General features: G+C 42.2%; 2 protein-coding genes across 3 annotated transcripts in view; one reads left to right on the top strand and one right to left on the bottom strand.

Annotated features, from left to right (window-relative positions):
• LOC126408174 (potassium voltage-gated channel subfamily D member 2-like) overlaps positions 1 to 11,661 on the top strand; it is a 51,395-nt gene extending 39,734 nt beyond the window's left edge. The window contains exons 3-7 of one of the 2 annotated variants that reach the window (XM_050073579.1): positions 2,309 to 2,471; positions 2,935 to 3,033; positions 3,943 to 4,041; positions 6,041 to 6,261; positions 10,049 to 11,661. In XM_050073579.1, the coding sequence (XP_049929536.1) occupies positions 2,309 to 2,471; positions 2,935 to 3,033; positions 3,943 to 4,041; positions 6,041 to 6,261; positions 10,049 to 10,226 (760 nt within the window). In that variant the 3' untranslated portion in view covers positions 10,227 to 11,661. The remainder of the gene's footprint in view (positions 1 to 2,308; positions 2,472 to 2,934; positions 3,034 to 3,942; positions 4,042 to 6,040; positions 6,262 to 10,048) is intronic. The other variant, XM_050073580.1, reaches the window with a different exon arrangement.
• A 208-nt stretch (positions 11,662 to 11,869) lies between these two features.
• LOC126408176 (octopamine receptor 2-like) lies at positions 11,870 to 15,024 on the bottom strand. Its single transcript, XM_050073583.1, has 2 exons — positions 13,347 to 15,024; positions 11,870 to 12,330 (listed from the first exon to the last, which is right to left on the bottom strand). Exons 1-2 carry the CDS (start codon positions 14,910 to 14,912, stop codon positions 12,175 to 12,177), a joined length of 1,722 nt encoding a protein of 573 aa, XP_049929540.1. The 5' UTR covers positions 14,913 to 15,024; the 3' UTR covers positions 11,870 to 12,174.
• Between the last annotated feature and the right edge of the window lie 663 nt (positions 15,025 to 15,687).

Here is a 15,687-nt window from a genome sequence, read left to right as displayed (position 1 = left end):
GATGAATGAAGTAAAGATAATTTTTAATACAGAATATGATTAAGCTTTAACAGAAGTCTTTGGCACTTGGAGATATTTCGTGATCAACAGACATCTGAACTGCAGCAGGATAAATCTCCCCATTGAGTTCAGATGCTGGTGGTGGCTGCTGACTCTGAGGCTGATGAGGCAGATGAGGCTGATGAATCCGTAAAGACTACATGGTGATGGGGAGGAGGAATGCATGCAGGACGACAGCAAGAAAGAACCATATTTAAATTAAGGAGCAGTAAGATGATAGGTTGGAGAAGGTGTGTTGCTGTGCTATTGGTTGATTGTGAATCAGCTGATGACTCAACTGACCTACCCAAACAATGACACCTAGAGACAGTGAGTGAGCATACGTGCAAGGAGTGATTGGCAGGGTGAGAGGGAAACTACAGCCTGAGCATAAAAAGTATTGTTTTGCTAGAGCTTCATTTGTCTTTTTTTTTGGCGCCATGTCTGCAAATTTCTTAGATTCCTCTTGGATGTGTGCTGCTTACAGTCTGCAACCTGGCGGCTACCTTTTTATAAGGTCTTGACCTCACCTGCACGCTGTGTCCAGGAACACTCAGAACATAACAAAAAAGGTGGAGAAAAAACAGGCAGAGGGCAGAGTCTCTGCAGATAAGTAGTGCTACATTAGAGACACTAGCACACATCACAAATACCCCCACACTGTCAGCATTCAAAAGGCCCTCAAAACCCACCCCCTCAGCTACCCCTTCAACCCCCACATGTTTTTACTCCTCAGTTGACTGAATTCAATTCTAATCTTTCAATTTATTTTATGACTTTATTAAAGAATGTAATGTTTGTTTTTTATTCCTCTTTATACTACTCTATGTAAAGCATCTTTGAGGACTCTGGAAATCTCTACATATAGTAGAAGTAGCAGTAGTAGTACTGGTACTAGCAGTACTAGTGGTAGTGGGTCAGAAGTGATGATGGAGAGGGAGCGCTCTTCAATGGAGATGGACCTTTTAGCTGCTTTCTTTTGGGTTGCTGAGATTCCTATGAGTCTATATATTGTTTTTTTAGGAAAATCCTTCATAGTGAATCTTCAAGTTGTAATATAACTTGTGCAACTTTTGGATGTGCAGTCGTTCTAGTTATTTATTTTATTTTCACAGTCTTATAGTTCAACAGTTCTACGACAAGTTGCAACTGGTACAAACTGGATCAGAAGATTATTTGCCTCTCGTTGTTAACTATTGTACATATATATTTTCTTTAGATACGTTCCCATGGTGGTCCACCAGGAGGAGAGGGACTTCGCCTCTCTATGTTTAGCTTACAGTAGAAAAAAAGTGAGCAAATTATATAGTTAGTCACTATTTTTTTATACTAATTTAAGGAAACGGTTCAAATCAGCAGAGGGATTTGTAACTTCCACCTTTAAGTGGCACTGGAGGCAAATGTAAAGAAAGTGAGATCCTGAAAGCAGTTTGATTTTAGCTTTACCTTGAGCGCAGACAGGTCCAACTGCCTGATAGAAGACAGGCACATTAATCTCTCTAATGGGGATGATTCAGTCCCACCTTACATATGTACAACCATTAATCTGTTCATGCTGAATGTAGCCTGTTCAACGTTTGTTTTAGAATGTTGAAAAATTGCATGCTTGTGCTCCGATCAGATCAGTGTCGCGCTTGATTTCCAAAGAGCTGCTTTTTCGTTTTATCTGGAACATGAATAGTTTTAATGTGGTTTCAGTGCATGTCTGCATTCACTATTCAAGGTCCGTTTTGATGTGGGAAGAGGAACAAAACGCACGAGTAGCTGTTAGCGAGGCCCACACACTGAAACCATTTCTCCAGGGTTCGGCATCACACTGTTCCCTTCCCCTTTTGCTTTTACTTGATGTGATACTACTCCCTGTATCTTTCACAAGCTGTTTGGCTAACAGAGGTCACAGGGGATGTGTAGCGCATTTGGTCATGATGTGAAAGCATTAGCCGGTGCCAGCAGGTGTGTAATTATATATGAAACAGGGTTTTAAAAGAGGAAAATCACGACGGCACGTAAGTAGGCCAGGAGAAAGAGACTTCACAAAAGTCCTATTTATTCCTCACCCACTTCAAAAGTGTGACTTCTTATTTGAAGTTGTGAAATCATCCAAGGTCACTGTAACTATTTCAAGACTATTAAAAATAACATTAAACACACAACAACTTAACGTGATGAAACAAGCCTCCAGGGCGGATTCTGTCAAAGGAATATTTTTTTTTCTCCTTGTTGTTTTTCTACCCAGTGTGCTCACTGTTGTCTGTTCTCTGTGTTTCAGGTATGGTGACATGGTGCCAAAAACAATCGTGGGGAAGGTGTTTGGGTCCATATGCTCTCTGAGTGGGGTGCTGGTCATCGCCTTGCCTGTCCCTGTCATAGTGTCAAACTTCAGCCGTATCTACCACCAAAGCCAGCGGGCAGAGAAACGACGAGCCCAGAGGGTACTGACTCACCCTTCCCTCCGCCTCTTCCTTTCCCTCCCTTTCTCTCTATCTCCCTTTATTTCGCTTCTATCTGCCTCTTTTCTCTGTCCCTGTCTTATCCGCCCGTAACAGAATGACAGGGCAAACACTATCTTCCAGAATATTAATCTTTTATTGTGTTTCTGTGTATGTGTGTATTGGGTGGGCTCAACTTCCTTGAGTATATTTCAGTGAGAGAAAGAAATAAGGGAGGCAATGACAATGACTGAACAAATGATCTTCAGAGTATAGTGTCAGCAGCTTTTCAAGAGCAATATGTGCATTTCTTCCTAAAAGTGTTTGCTGAGGCAGAATTTCCTAATCGTAGAGTTAAGCATGGCCTCTCCCTACTAAATACTGTGGCTGCCAGAGGGAGACAGAGTCAATTAGTGTGACAGACAAACCGTCAGGGGCTAAAACAGAGGTCTGTTTGTTCAAACAGAAAACTCGGCTTGCTAGAATCCGCGCTACGAAGATTCGAGGCACTAATGCTTATATGCGCTACAAACAAAATGGGCTCCTGATCGACTCACTGGAGGAGGTAACGGGACCAAGCAGCGGCCGGGGCCTCGCTGACGCATGCATGCCGCTCTGCTCGGGGGCCATGCCACCACACACGGGGGAGGTGGGGAGGTGTGGGGGGCTCTTCATGCTCTAACACAGGGGCTGCTGTCATTCCAGTGCTTTAGTGTGATCGTCGTCTCTCTTACATCCCACCTCTCAGCTGCGGCATTGACATGCTTCCTCAACTCTCTATCCATACAGCAGGAGAGCCAGGCAGGCACGCTTGCCTTCTGGTGGAGCACAGCCATTACAGTCACACTGACTCATGACCAAGCTCTGCATGTCTGTCCAACAGGGTTTGGAGGGGAAGGAGGGACCCAAAGGCTTACCGGACAGTAGGTCGCCTATGGAGGCTGTCCGCTCGGCCTGCGTCTCCTCTAAACTCTGTTTTTGATCTGCTGTGTGTTCTGTGTGTTATTTCTAGAGCATCCGGGTCGTAGTGCAAACTAACACAACATAACTTCCATCCCAGAGCCGTGCAGAGCTCCATCAACGTGTGTAGTGTTGTTGTGGTGCAGAATCTGTGATGTGTTTGGTGCAATCTGTTCGATCTGTGTCTAGGTGTGCCACTGCTGTTGCACTGAAATGAGCTCTAATTTGACTTTTCTGGTCCTTCTCACCAAATCAGCGAGAAAGAAAGGCAAAACCCAATTCTATCAGTGAAACATGTTGTAATCAGCCACTGTCTCTGCGCACCTCGAAAACATCCCCATCACTAGGTTCTCAGTAGATTGGCTGCCGTGTTACAGATCAGCATTTCAACCTTCAATGCTTTGCGTACTCTCCACTACATTACCGAGCTAACTGTTGCCTGAGACTCTTGTTTCCGTGCAGAATCTGAACCTGCTCATCTACACTGTGTTTTCTTTACTCTGTGTGTTCCAAGGCCTCCAAGGAGGCAGGACAAGCCCTGGTGGCGAAGGCCCCCAGCCCTCCTTTTGAGAGCCAACATAATCACCTGCTGCACTGCCTGGAGAAGACCACGGTAAGATACCTCTTTCTCTAAAAGCTTTATCCACTGGAAAACATGTGCTTAGGCATCTTTCATTCTTTCTGTCTTGGTAAAGGATTTTAGATGGTTTAAAATAGCTCACTGTAATAAAAAGTTTCTTTTCTGTGAAATTGCATCACTTCTGTCTGTGCTGTGTCCAGGGGCGGATTATCAGACAATGGGCCCACCCTACCCTACTTCCCCTACATAGGAGCAAGACACGCACTATAGGGACGGTGTCTACCAATGTGTTTTTCCTGAAGCCAGCGTATTTTTTTAGATACTGTGCAACTGCATATTTTCGCTTTGCTTCAAGCGCCAGCAGCGTGATGAGACGCTGAATCTCTATTCTGCACCAAGCGCTGCCTGTTTGCTTTTGTTTTGAGTTTTAAAATGTGACACATTGGGTAGAACAACACACTCGTCACTTCAGCTGTTTTAATCACAGAGGTGGAGGGAAATATCACAAAGATATGAACAAGTGCTGAACAACCACACCAATAGAGGAGGAGTATGGTAATATACCATTTATAAATCAATATATCCTTAACTCAGAGCAAGTAGTCGACTCTATCTCGCGCCAACTTTTTTACTTGCATGGATATCCCGTATCATAGCAACCAGATGCAACCAAAGCGTCTTAGCTGAAAAAACGCTGCGCCTTCAAAGTGCTCTCAAGTGCTCCCAGCTGAGCGTTTCCTGAGGAGTGCCTGGCGTTTTCAGCTGGGAAAAAAACCCACTTTGGTGGACAAAGGGCCTTTTAGCTGTTTAGCCTGTCTTTGTGTCATTGTTTTTCATCTCTTTGTAGTCGTAATGCATCTTTTTGTGGTCTCTTTGCAGTCGTTTTTTTGTGTCCTTATAGTGGTTTTGTGTCTCTGTGGGGTAATTTTTTGTCTCTTTGAGATTATTTTGTGTCTTTTCGGTCACTTTGTGTCTCTTTGTGGTTGCTTTGCCTCAATTTTGTGGTTATTTTTTTATCTCTTTGTAGTTCCTTTGCATCTCTTTGTGGTCATCTTGAATCACTTCCTGGTCACTACGTGTTAATTTGAGTGACATTTTGCAGATGAGGGCCCCCCCTGTACACTGTGGGCCCTTGGGTCTGTGCCTGGTATGCCGGTTCAGTAATCCTTTCATGGCTGTATTATCAGTAGCGCCAGCCTGTTACAGTGTGTTGCAAATAGAAACAAAGTGAGCTTTTTCATCCATGCACAAACTGTACAAGCTACTGTATTTTATATAAGGCTCGAGTTAAAAATAGCTGTAAATGGGGCTGGGAGTTGTTGAGTCCCCTCGCCAGCAACATGCTAAAGATAACATGACTCAGCCAGCCAGTAATATTATTCCCTCCCAACAAACCAGCATACTTCATTTTACACTATCTATAATTTAGAGATGTAAGAGCCTCTTTAATACTCAGCTGTGACATGAGTTTTACACTTGCAGCTCTAAGCCCTGTACAGAGACATGGACAGGCAGTAAATCAGTGTCCCTCCTCGTAGATGATCCTCCCCGGTTGTCTGGGAAAAGCTCCATAAATGCTTCATACCATTCAGATGGGAACGCACATGTTTACATTAGGCCTCTCATGGTGTGCATTATAGATGGCAGGAGTGACAGAAGGGAGGTATAAGAAAAGAGGCATGATTCAGAACATGGCATCAGATCCTACGCGGTGTCACTCTGCCACCTGCTGGCAGAGCCCGACACACACTTAGATCCTGACCTTCAAGTCACGCTCATTTGTCACAGGGATAACAGTTGTGAATGTTTTCACAGATGGCACTTAATATGGACATCTGGGCCAATATATTTCTATTCCCTTGATGATTCATTTTCCAATTATTAAACAATTTTGCTGTGGATTCTGTTCAGTCTGTTTAGTCTTTACTGTGAAACATCTTTACTCATGATTTAGCACAGCCAATCATTGATGTAATAGAGTGATTCATGAGCAACATTGAATCCCTAATTTTCCGCCGTCTCCCACCGACAGAATCATGAGTTCGTGGACGAGCAGACGTTTCAGGCCAACTGCATGGAGATCTCCATGATGCACAAGTCGGGGTCCCGCACGTCCTCGCTGTCCTCGTCTCCGCATGGCCTCAGCTCGTGCTGCTCTCGACGCCACAGGAAGAAGAGCAGTTTCAGCCTGCCCAGCACAAACAACCAGGAGCTCAGCACCATACAGATAAGAGAGAGGCCAGTGGCCAACAGGTAGTCTCTCAGTCTGTCTCTACATCTCTGTCTCCCCCAACTCACTCACACCATGTACACTCCCATGGAAACAACTGATCCTGTCTTATCAGATAGAATAAACTGTATTAATTTCACATAGAGGAATTAAAGGAGCTGTTTGTAAGATTTAGGGGGATCTAGTGGCATCTAGCAGTGAGGACTGCAGATTTCAACCAGCTGAAACTTCTCATGTTATGGATTCATTCAGTGTTGATTGTTCAGGAGGGTTTTACTGGGAGCTGAATTATCCACAGAGGTCTCTCCAAAACAAACAGGCCAGGAGATTAAAACTGGAAAATACACTAAATAAAGCTGTTTCATGTTACACATTAGTGTCTCTCCCATGCTGTTCGGCACATCTTGGACAGCCTGCTAGCCCAGAAACTGCTAATATATGCTCAACTTTTTACTCTGATAACTTAAGATCCAGACATTCAGGAGGTGTTTAATGGGGGCTGAATTATCGCAGAGGTCTCTGCCTCTCTAAAACAAACACATGCAGTGATTTGAACCAGTGAAACACTGAATAAAGAGGTTTCATGTTAAATAAACAGTGTTTTACTGACGCTGCTTGTCGTGAAGAGGCTGTGAACTTTGGTAGCTGACGCAAAAACATAAATGGTCATATCTAGAGCCACTGTTTGGTTTGTCCACTCCAGGCTACTGTTGAAACATAACGGTGAAATATAGTGTTCTCCGTGGACAAGGACCTGCTCCCTATGTATATATAAACGGCTCATTATAAGGCAACAAACACACAATCTAATTTTCATGTGATTGTACACTAAAGAAAACGTGCTGATTATATTCCATTTCTGCCAGTATATCCCTCGATATCCTACACGCTGGACCGTTAAATGATGGATTCATTTATACAGATGTATAGACAATTATCAAGTACAAAAAAACAACAACATATGATTGCTGTGCAGTGAAAAATCGTGTGTCTCCATATTTAGTTTTAAGGTTTTCAGACAAAGTGCTCCTTTGTGGATTCAGACAGTGTGTCCTGTGTCTTGGTTAAATTATCTAAAAATACATTAGCTTCACACAAGGCTGTTTCCTTTGTTTGATAAAAAGTTTTGGAGATACATGGTTTTCATTGGACAGCAACAACATGTGAGCGCAAAGCATGGGTGATTTTAAACACATAGGGTTTCACAAGTGTACAGTCATGCCTTATTCATACCTCTACCGCTGGGCGCCTCTGTGTTCTTTGCGGGCTGGTGCAGGCAGTTGTCGTGCTCACCATGTATCAAACTGCGGCTGATTGCGTATAGCATGTAATTTCACACATGTGTTTTGGGACCAGAACTGTCTTGAGATCCCACCTCTCGGCTCTGATGCCCAATCAAACTTAATGGCATCTGCAGTGCCTGGTGTGTAGACACATTTTTCAGGAGGTGCGCGGTGCATCTTTGCAGCTCAAGCCCTGCAAACCATCTCTACAGCTCCACAAAGCATTACTTTCAAATTGTATGTGATAGTCTTAAAGGGCAAGTTCACGCAAGTTATGACTCTTCTGGTGTCTGTCTGCAGAGAGTTTTGGTCATATTTGCCCTGGTTTTGACGACATCTATCTCTGAGATTTCTGCTTCCAACTCACTACAACAAAAATGGAGGGAATTTGTGGTGCTCAAAGAAAAATAAAAAAAACATAGCAACATGTTCCTCCAAAAACATTTCTCTGAATAATCCACAGATGGTTTTTGGTGGAACTACTTTCTACAGAAGAAATAGTCCCTCCTCTCCGTGAAAGCAGTCAAACAGCTTGTTCTGTGGATTATCCACTGCAGCGAGGAAACTGTATCTACTGTTGCTGTTGAAATTATTTTTTTGACGTTGTACGCAGCAACATTCACCTCTATTATATCGGGGCGCAGCAGAATTCTCAGAGATGGATATCTCAACACACAGGCGAGTGCTGTAAAACCTAAACTATGTGTATTTCCTGATACCACAAGGGGTGGGAGAGAAAACATGTCACTTCATAAACTGGGTGAACTGGTAGTCAGTAATCTTGTTGTGAAAGATTTCCTACACAGATGAGAGTTATATTTAATGAGTGAGCCTGCCATCACGTGTTTTAGTGTTCATTTCTTATGTGAAAGTTGACCATGACAGTACACACTGTACACTGTCAATAGTAGGGGTGTAAATCACCAGTTTCATCATGATATGATATCATATAGTTTTTTTGGACGATATGATATTTGCCGATATTACAAAGTCTGTCACAATAGGATTTTGATTTGATGCGATTTAGGGGCCTGCGATCAATATGAAACAATATTATATGCACATTTAACTCAGTCGGTTACAGAGGAAGCTGCCACCCCTTATTTTTTTGCTTTCGACCATAAAAGATAAAAACAACACAAAAATAAGGTAAATAATTGTAACTGCCTAAGTGCAGTGAAGTTTACTTTTAACCGACACCACTAACACATAAAATAGCACATGGGATAAGGCTTTTTTCCTCTACTCATAGCTTAACAAATTACATGTAACATTACTGTTTATGTTATTCACCGTTGTTTAAGTCACAGTGTCTCCCAACAGAACAGCTCGGGTGAATTTCAGCCTGCATGCACATTTATTGTTAAAACAGAGCAGGTAATGTTAGTGTAGTGAGAGGTTAGTAGAATGAGATGCCCATCCAGACAGGTAACGTTACGTCGTACATTATCTTGTAACGACATTGTTTACATACACTCTGAAATCCAAAATATTTCCACTCTGCCAATTTATTCCATCGTCTTTCTCTTGGCTGCTTGCGTATCCTGAAGATGACAATATGGATCAAAGATGTTGGATTGTTCAGCATTTAAACGATATATCGATCCAGATTGATGAATCGTTACACCCCTAGTCAATAAGAAATTAAATCTGTTCACATGCATCCAAAAACACATTTAGAAGGACAGTTCACAGTGCTGTTTATCAGTCTGGATTGTTTTGGTGTGAGTTGCAGAGTGTTGGAGATATTGGCTCTAGACACGTCTGCCTTCTCTCAAATATAATGAAACTACATGTCACTCAGCTTGTGGTGCTCAAAAGGAAAAAAAAATACATTTGAAAAACTCAACAGCAATGTCTCTTTCCAGAAATCATGACCTGGTTACTCAAGATAATCCACAGACCTTGTTGTGAACATTTTTATGTAGGAACTATTTTCTTTCTACTGAACTAAACCTGCCAGCCGTATCACTGTGCAGAATGAGGCGTGCATCTACTGCTACAAGCCTCTTGTCCATGAGTAGATGCACACTTCCCTCTGAGTGGTGATACGGCTGGCAGGTGTAGTTTGGTAGAAAGAAAATAGTTCCTACATGAAACTGCTCACAACAAGGTCTGTGGATTATCTTGAGTAACTGGGTCATGATTTCTGGAAAGAGATATTGCTGTCGAGGTTTTTAAATGTATTTTTTTGGCACTTTGAGCACCACAAGCTAAGAATCATCTAGTTCCATTATATTCAAGAGAAGGCAGACATCTCCAACACTCAGCAACTCACACCAAAACAATCTAGACTGACTGGCAAAAGGTGAGGTCCACACTGAGAACTGAGATATGTATGTAACTAAATGAGCAAAAGGTCCTTCACATATTCTCCTTGTACTGTACAAAGAACGTGGATGTTTCTGAATCGCAGCTTTCACACTGTACAATATAAGAAAAAAGAACTTTGTGTAATACAGGCTTTGTGTTGTACATTCACAAGGTCAAGCCTCTCACCCTCTTTCATCCGGTGTTTCTTTTACAGCCGCTCCAGCCTGAATGCCAAACTCGATGAGACCGTGCCCTTGAAATGTGACGAACCTTACATCACTCCTTCCATGGTCAGCCTATCTGCGCCGGTGGTGACCTCATCGGACGGGCACGGCTCCTCCACCACCACCGCATACTCTCAGAGCAACATTGTCCGAGTATCTGCCTTGTAGATGTCATGCTTATCTGATCAGCCAACTGGTCTTGAGAAGCACCACATGCCGAGGAGAGGGACCACCGAGCATCAACCTGCCATAATCTAGAGGGATTATACAATTAGCAGAAATCGGGGTTTTTTGAAGTAGTGATCTCATCTGATGTCAAACTCTGCATGGTATTAGAGTGATGTGGACCGCTGCCTTGGGAATGAAAGCGAACCAGCAAATTTTGCTCCATTAAGCACAGCAGAGCAATGAAGTGTTGGGATTGCGTGGTTATCGCTGTTGCCTAAAAATACTGAGAAAAAAACTTTATTTTTGAATATGTAATGTAGTTGTATTTGTGTCTTCTGATTCAAAGGAGGTGAGGCAGACATTAAAAGGTCGTTCTTGATGGCCTCTGATGACAAAGCACACATATTCATTGACTGAGGGCCATCTTTGTGAATAATAAATCAGCCCACGTACACATGAGGAACATTCACTTCACTGAGTTGGATAGGTTGTTTTAAAACCCCACGATTAACTGGTTTCTGATAGTCCCCTCACTGTTGTAAATTCAGAAAACATACATCCACTGGAATGGATAACTGTTGTGAATATTCATTAACGGACTCATTAACTGGTTGATGTCATCGCTTGATGAGTAAAAATATACTACGCATCCTGACATGTTTGTGAAATGTGCAAGTGAAAGTCAAAATGACTAAATCTGTGTTAGCTTACATATTTGACATTCTGATATGGATCTGTGTGAAAGCCACTGTCGTTAATTAACAATTGATATTGAGAACTATACAGGGTACATATTAGTTAGGTCACAAGGTAGAAATACATGTGAATGTTCTCCGTAACACTTAACTAATACTAACCCTAACGTGGACACATAGCATTGACCTGGAAAAAAAACATATGAAAGAATGTTGAACATCGATTCCATTGAGTTGCTCTTAAATTATAATATTCATCATAAGAAGCGAGACTTGGTAGATTTCACTGTGTTAAAGGGCCATTTTGTACATTTTTCATATTGTAAATATCTCAGAACTTTATCAACTGCATTTGAAGTTGGCTCCTCTTATTTCTAGATTTAGTTGACAGTTGTTGGCATACTATTTCTGTCTGTTAACTGGTTGAATTAAGGATTTGCATGCTGTCATTGCAGAATTCTGTTTTATTAAAAGTATGTCTCTGCTTCTCGTTGGAGGTTTGTTGGTTAAAAATGAGATCGGTGGAAGGAAACACAATGAGACTGGTATGTTATGATGTAAATTCCGCAACACTTTGCTTTTAATGAAATGCAAATCTTGTTATGGAGTACATATATGAGGGGGGAGAGGACAAGGGACAAATGATCACACATTGTGCATTTGGTGCAGTGGATAGAATAAATACTGTAGCTCTACTGAAACATCCATTAAACGACCCATGTCTTTTCTTTTCTTTGCTTTTTTATTTCCTAGAGGACAATTAGGTGGGCTTCATAATATTTTGGCTGATTACTCAAAGAGCATTACTAATAAGAGGATGGGACCATAATTAGGTGCTGCAGGAGGACATGTGAGGACCTGACTGGCCCAGTGGTGGGTCCTGCCTGCAGGGTCTCTGGAGACAGACGAGCAGGCCTCTGTGATTGTTTGACAGGGAACTCAGCAGCGTCCCCCTGCTGAGCTGATTGCGTCAGTCCAAGCTGCTTCTCGCTGCATGCAGCGCCTCTGCTCTGCGGTGTTTAGTAACTGCTGTGAAGTCAGCCTGCATAAAATCTGAGATAACGCAGCGGCGTATAAAATAATATACCTCCAAAACCCAAATGAAAATTCACACTTTGATGTCTGGGAGGTTTAATATTTGAGCAGTGACCAGACAAATGTTTTCACCATTTAAATATTCAGTTATATGGTGAATATCGAATATGGTAATTTGGTCTAGTGCCACTCAAAGGTAGACAGAAGAAGAGAAATGATCATTTCTTACTGAAAATGGACACAAATTTGGTTTTCAGACGATAAAACTCTGTCCGAAATTGAGGGTTCACTGCAGCGTATATTATTGGGTCACTCAGTGATGTGATGCAGGCGACAGACACGGACAGAATCTCCAAGTCCTGAATGACTGTGATCTGAAAAAGTCATAGAGAATTAAAAAGTGTTAGAGAACATTATTTAAGACTTTGTATAACTGCTATCAATCTATGAAACAGAGGTTTGGGGTTCAAAAAAATCATTTGATGTATGTAAAATCTAATTAATTTGATGCTGTAAGCAGCTTATATCAGAGGTGGGACCAAGTTGGTGTTATGTACGTCTCAAGTTGCACTCAAGGCCCAAGTCCTAATCATGATGCACTTATCAACAAACGTAATGCCATTTTAACAACAGTATATTACATTCACAAAAATCATGAATGCTTATTAAAATTTGTATTTATTTGTGAAAACAAGTAGTTGCATCTCTGTTGGATTTTTGTTGACCATCAGAAAGTTTTAATACGCAAACAAAATATGTTTGGTGTCATTATTCCAACTGGCGCTCAGAAACGTAATGTTAGTTCTTCGTGGTTCTGTCCTGCAACTTGATTGGATGCTGTCAAACTGGTTCACACACCTGAGGAATTAAGTTGCAGCTTGCTGGGAAAGAATAGAGTTAATGTTAGCTGATTCAGAAAATGAAAGGAAGTGATATGATTCGTGACAGTTTTTAAAAACATACTTTTTAGTCTTTGGGCTTCAAGTATTTTCAAGTCAAAAGGCTCAAGTCCAAGTGTAGTCATGAGTCACTGGTGTTAAAGTAGAAGTTGAGTTGCAAGTCGTTTTTCATTTTGTCAAGTTGAATCAAAAGTCATCAAATGTATGACTCGAGTCTGACTCAAGTCCAAGTCATGTGACCCAAGTCCACACCTCTGATGTATGCTCTATTTTGATCCCTCCATGCTCTTGAAAATACAACTCACACTCAAATTTACATCTTTGCATCCTCACAGTGTTATAATTTCTGGCATTATGACATTTTTGGGGCCTTAAAGTGAGGTCATGGGGCAGAAACAGATGAGAGACACACATCTACTACAAACCAAAGGTGACACATTTGACATACAAAATTAGATTAACAGTTTCACCCTTACCTCACAGATACTTACCCCTGTATTCTTGTTTCCATAAACAACAAAGTTCACCAGGATAGTTGTGATCAGCGGCAGCCAGAATAAGACGAAGGTTATAATTATGTAGCCAGCACGCTTCGCCATTTTACTTTCTTTTTTCTTGTGCGCTCTCTCTTTACTCGCTTTTGAAGGCATCATGCAAACAGCCCCTTCCACTGCCGTGTTTTGTTTTTCAGCTTCTGTTTCAGGGACATTACTTGATACGGGAGGTAATGAAGACACTTGATCTACTGTAGCGACAGTCAGTGTTTCTCCTCTGCTGCTGCTCTTGGCTTGTTTTAGTTCAATCAGTAAAACAGAAGTGGATTCAGGATTTTCTAACTGTGTAGACGGGGGAACATGGGGGCTGGTTTCTTTCATTTCAGAGGGCGCTTTGTCAATTTTCACTCTCTCTTTGGACTGCTTTTCTGTGTCGAAATTGCTTGACACCTTCTGTGGCTTTGTGGTTGAGCTCTTAACACTAGCAGCAGCATCTCCATTTGATGGTTTTGCTTCAGCTTTCGTGCCACAGGGATTAGACTGCTCCGTTTTAAAAGGTTTCTCCTCAGTCTGCACTGCAACCTGCATTGCAGGAGGGTGAGATTGTTTCGTTTCCAAGTCAGTTATCTCCAGTGTATTTTTTAATTCTTTGTTATTCTCTGAACCGACGGAGGAGCATTGTGCAGCTTTTTTTGAGGCCAGTAGAGCAGCCGTAGAATCTGTCTTGGATAAATTTGGTTCAGCTTGTGTCGCCGGTTCCACCTGAGCAACACTTCTGCTCAGGGCCTGGTTTTGCTCTGATTTTCCAAGTCCATTTTCCACAGCTGTGGTTTCTTCTTTCACCTGCTTAACTTTTTCTTTGTCTTTTTTCGAAGGGAGAAAAGTACCTTTGTCAAATATTTTGCGATTGTGTGATCTCACAAGGGCAAATATGCGAGCATAGAATCCAATAATGGCGCTAAAACAAGCTGCCCAAAGTGGGAACAACATGTTAATTCCAAAAGTGTCATAAGAGGAGGATGTCTCTCTTGATAATCCTTTGCATCTCTGATACACGGGTGAGTCCTTCACAAATATTAGACAAAAAATAGCCACCAGAATAGCCAAGGCCCATGTGAGAGGAATCAGCAACATGATCCGTCTTCGCCTTTGACTCGTTTTGAAGGGCTGTGCGATGGCCTGGTACCTCTCTGAGCTTATACAGGCCAGTGTCAACAGTTGGATGCAGCAGCTGAAGGAGAAAGAGGCCAATTGTGCATCACAGAGCAACTCGTCCACACGTCCTCTTCGGTACACAGTCAGGGTGATGATGAGGAGAATGGGGCAGTCAATTACACATCTCAGAGTGTCTGTGACTGCCAGATTCACCACCAGTGCATTATTCGAAGTTTGCAGTGATTTTTGGTGATAAACTGCCAGTATGACAAAAAGATTTGCGGCAATCCCCACGGCAGAAGTGATCAACAGAATCAAGCTGTTTGCCACCACAAAGGCGACGTCAGTGTATTCCTCCCAAATGGTGCTGTTCCCAGAGTCCCATGCAGGTGTAGGCTCGCCTCTCATCTCCAGGTTCAAACAGTCAACATGTTTAGTTCTGCATCTTCATTCTCTCTATGCCGCCCAAATATACAGTAAGGCTGCTCTGCTGGGCGGCAAGTGCTTCTCCGCTGAGTGAATAATATTAATGGGTGAACCTGTAGCTTGGACAAGTATCCGCCCTTTTCATTATCACTCCACTGCAGCAGCAGGTCACCTGGGAGTCCTCACTGTTCACATTCATTAAAGACTGTGCTGTGTATTCATAGCATGGACAACTGGAGAAAAAAAGGGTGGCTGTTAATTGAAAAGAAGTTACGTCACTACTGTCTCAATCCTGATATACAACTTTAAAAAAGCCAACCAGGGGCTCAAAGCTGAAATGCAATAATGATAATTGTATGGTGGTGTGATGCATAAGATATCCATATGTGTGTTTGCAGTGAACAGCTGTCCATTTCATTTTACAAAGTAGCTCACAAAGGTTAAAAATCTTTGCATTGAACATGCCAGATGGATGACTTGGGAGTTCTTGAATTGGCTCAGGACATAAAGGGAGCCATGCTGCTGGATTATAGCATGACATTGTGTAATCCTGTTTGAAGATAAAGTGTGAAATGCTCTTTGCTTCAAATGTGCAAGCTTATGGACTACGCCAAATCTGGGATTAGATCAACACAATACATTTTCCTCCTGACCAGCCTACGCATTAGACTGATCAACTGTCTGTGGAAATCACGTTGATAAAAACTGGAAGAGAAACTGAGGTGAAACATGAAGCCATTCATCAAAAGTCTTGGCG

The sequence above is a fragment of the Epinephelus moara genome, chromosome 20 (genome assembly GCF_006386435.1).
Source record: "Epinephelus moara isolate mb chromosome 20, YSFRI_EMoa_1.0, whole genome shotgun sequence".
Classification (NCBI taxonomy): domain Eukaryota; kingdom Metazoa; phylum Chordata; class Actinopteri; order Perciformes; family Serranidae; genus Epinephelus; species Epinephelus moara.
This window is presented reverse-complemented; position numbering and strand designations above follow the sequence as displayed.

Excerpts from the sequence above, each read along its gene's own strand:
- LOC126408176 (XM_050073583.1), bottom strand. The coding sequence starts at position 14,912 with ATGAGAGGCGAGCCTACACCTGCATGGGACTCTGGGAACAGCACCATT. Across the intron at positions 12,331-13,346 it reads ATGGAAACAAGAATACAGGG|ATCACAGTCATTCAGGACTT; the intron begins GTAAGTATCTGT and ends TGACTTTTTCAG.